This window comes from Centroberyx gerrardi, unplaced genomic scaffold (genome assembly GCF_048128805.1).
Source record: "Centroberyx gerrardi isolate f3 unplaced genomic scaffold, fCenGer3.hap1.cur.20231027 Scaffold_70, whole genome shotgun sequence".
Classification (NCBI taxonomy): Eukaryota; Metazoa; Chordata; class Actinopteri; order Beryciformes; family Berycidae; genus Centroberyx; species Centroberyx gerrardi.
In genome coordinates this window covers 94005-96504 of record NW_027605205.1, presented here as the reverse complement: position 1 = coordinate 96504, position 2500 = coordinate 94005, and the positions used below count along the sequence as shown (strand labels likewise).

The 2500-nt window shown below is 38.5% G+C and overlaps 1 protein-coding gene across 1 annotated transcript in view; it reads left to right on the top strand.

Annotated features, from left to right (window-relative positions):
• The window catches only part of LOC139915452 (kalirin), a 102681-nt gene that overhangs the window by 58431 nt on the left and 41750 nt on the right, over positions 1-2500 (top strand). The window contains 3 exon segments of the mRNA XM_078282312.1: positions 254-444; positions 869-970; positions 1978-2126. Coding sequence (XP_078138438.1) covers positions 254-444; positions 869-970; positions 1978-2126 — 442 coding nt within the window.

The following is a 2500-nucleotide window of genomic DNA, read 5'->3' as shown; positions in this document are numbered from 1 at the left end:
GGCAAAAGTATCTACAAATGTGATTTTAATCTTCACTCTTAAAGTTTATTTATTCAAATTGTTGACCTTCACAAACACCTGGCTGCATGATGAAGGGCAGAGATGCTGCATGAGACGCTGCTGCTGGAAACAAACTCAACAAAGAAACCAACGCTGGAAAAAGCGACTCCTGGTGGACAAGATGCATTACTCCTCTCTCTCTCTCTCTCTCTCTCTCTCCCCTCCTCCTCGCTCCCCCCCCCCCCCCCCTCAGGGTTTGAGGAGAACCTGGCGGTGCAGGGGGAGCTGCTCCTGCAGGACAGTTTCCAGGTGTGGGACCCTCGCTCTCTGATCAGGAAGGGGCGAGAGCGACACCTCTTCCTGTTCGAGCTCTGCCTCGTGTTCAGCAAGGAGATCAAAGACTCCGCCGGCCGGACCAAGTACCAGTACAAGAACAAACTGCTGGTGAGGGGGTGTGTGTGTGTGTGTGTGTGTGTGTGTGTGTGTGTTGGAGCTGTATCACAGCAGCAGGTGTGTATCAGTCCGGTACAGAGTTCACCTCACTGTCACACTGCTTTCATGTCCTGCCATCACACACTATCTGTGTGTGTGTGTGTGTGTGTGTGTGTGTGTGTGTTGTTATTGTGTGTTTTAATCAAACAGATGTTCAGCTCTCATTGACTCACATTTCTGATAACAGTTATTAAACTTTTTATCAGTTAATAATAAATGTGATCTCATGGAAACAAACGACGACTGATTCTTTCTTTCTTTCTTCCTTCCCTCCTTCCTTCCTTCCTTCCTTCCTTCCTTCCCTCCTTCCTTCCTTCCTTCCTTCCTTCCTTCCTCCCCTCCTTCCTTCCCTCCTCCCCTCCTTCCTTCCCTCCAGACATCAGAGTTGGGTGTGACTGAGCACATTGAGGGCGATCCTTGTAAATTTGCTCTTTGGGCCGGAAGAACGCCGTCGTCCGATAACAAGACTGTGCTGAAGGTGAAGATCTGTCACACCAGAGACGCTTTATTTGGTTTTTAAAGTCGGTTCTGTTCCATTTAAAACACTTTAATCCGTTTTTAAGGTAAATTCTATTAGTTTTAAAACACTTTAATCAGTTTTTAAGGTAAATTCTATTAGTTTTAAAACACTTTAATCAGTTTTTAAGGTAAATTCTATTAGTTTTAAAACACTTTAAACAGTTTTTAAGGTAAATTCTATTAGTTTTAAAACACTTTAATCAGTTTTTAAGGTAAATTCTATTCGTTTTAAAACACTTTAAACAGTTTTTAAGGTAAATTCTATTCGTTTTAAAACACTTTAAACAGTTTTTAAGGTAAATTCTATTAGTTTTAAAACACTTTAATCAGTTTTTAAGGTAAATTCTATTAGTTTTAAAACACTTTAATCAGTTTTTAAGGTAAATTCTATTAGTTTTATAACACTTTAAACAGTTTTTAAGGTAAATTCTATTCGTTTTAAAACACTTTAAACAGTTTTTAAGGTAAATTCTATTCGTTTTAAAACACTTTAATCAGTTTTTAAGGTAAATTCTATTCGTTTTAAAACACTTTAAACAGTTTTTAAGGTAAATTCTATTCGTTTTAAAACACTTTAAACAGTTTTTAAGGTAAATTCTATTCGTTTTAAAACACTTTAATCAGTTTTTAAGGTAAATTCTATTCGTTTTAAAACACTTTAATCAGTTTTTAAGGTAAATTCTATTAGTTTTAAAACACTTTAATCAGTTTTTAAGGTAAATTCTATTAGTGTTAAAACACTTTAAACTGTTTTTACGGTCGGTTCTGAACTTGAATCTATCTTTTTACACTAACATGTTTGTAATTAGTCCTTAAAGTAAATGTGTTACTGAAACACTTTCATTTCCTACATGCTGGTATGCCCGTAATGTATTGTTAGTTATCACATAATACATTATAATGTTGTATAATGTAGAAGATGACTGTTAATTAATGCTAAGCATCATGTTATTAACGTGTTATAAGGCGTCCAGTATGGAGGCGAAGCAGGAGTGGATTAAGAACATCCGGGAGGTGATCCAGGAGAGGATGACCCACCTGAAGGGGGCGCTGAAGGAGCCGCTGCACCTGCCCAAAACACCTGCACTGAGCAAACCCAGGAACAACACCAAGAGGTCAGGACACACACACACACACACACACACACACACACACACACACACACACACACACACACACACACAGTTGTCAGTCACATGTTCATTACCTGTGGCGTCCCTCAGGGCTCGACTCTGGGCCCACATGCTTTCACATATTAACTTGTTTTCAGTGTTGAAATGCTGCTGACACTCAGTTTTATCTGCCTATAAAACCTAATGACACTAACAGCCATTCATATTAATTACCTTAATTAATAATGTATTGGATGTCACAGAATTTTCTAGAACGTAATGAAACCAAATCAGAAATAATCCTCTTTAACCAGACATGTGACCAAGTCAACTTTGCTCGAGTCCCAAGTCAGTCTCGAGTCTTGAGGCACAAGTCT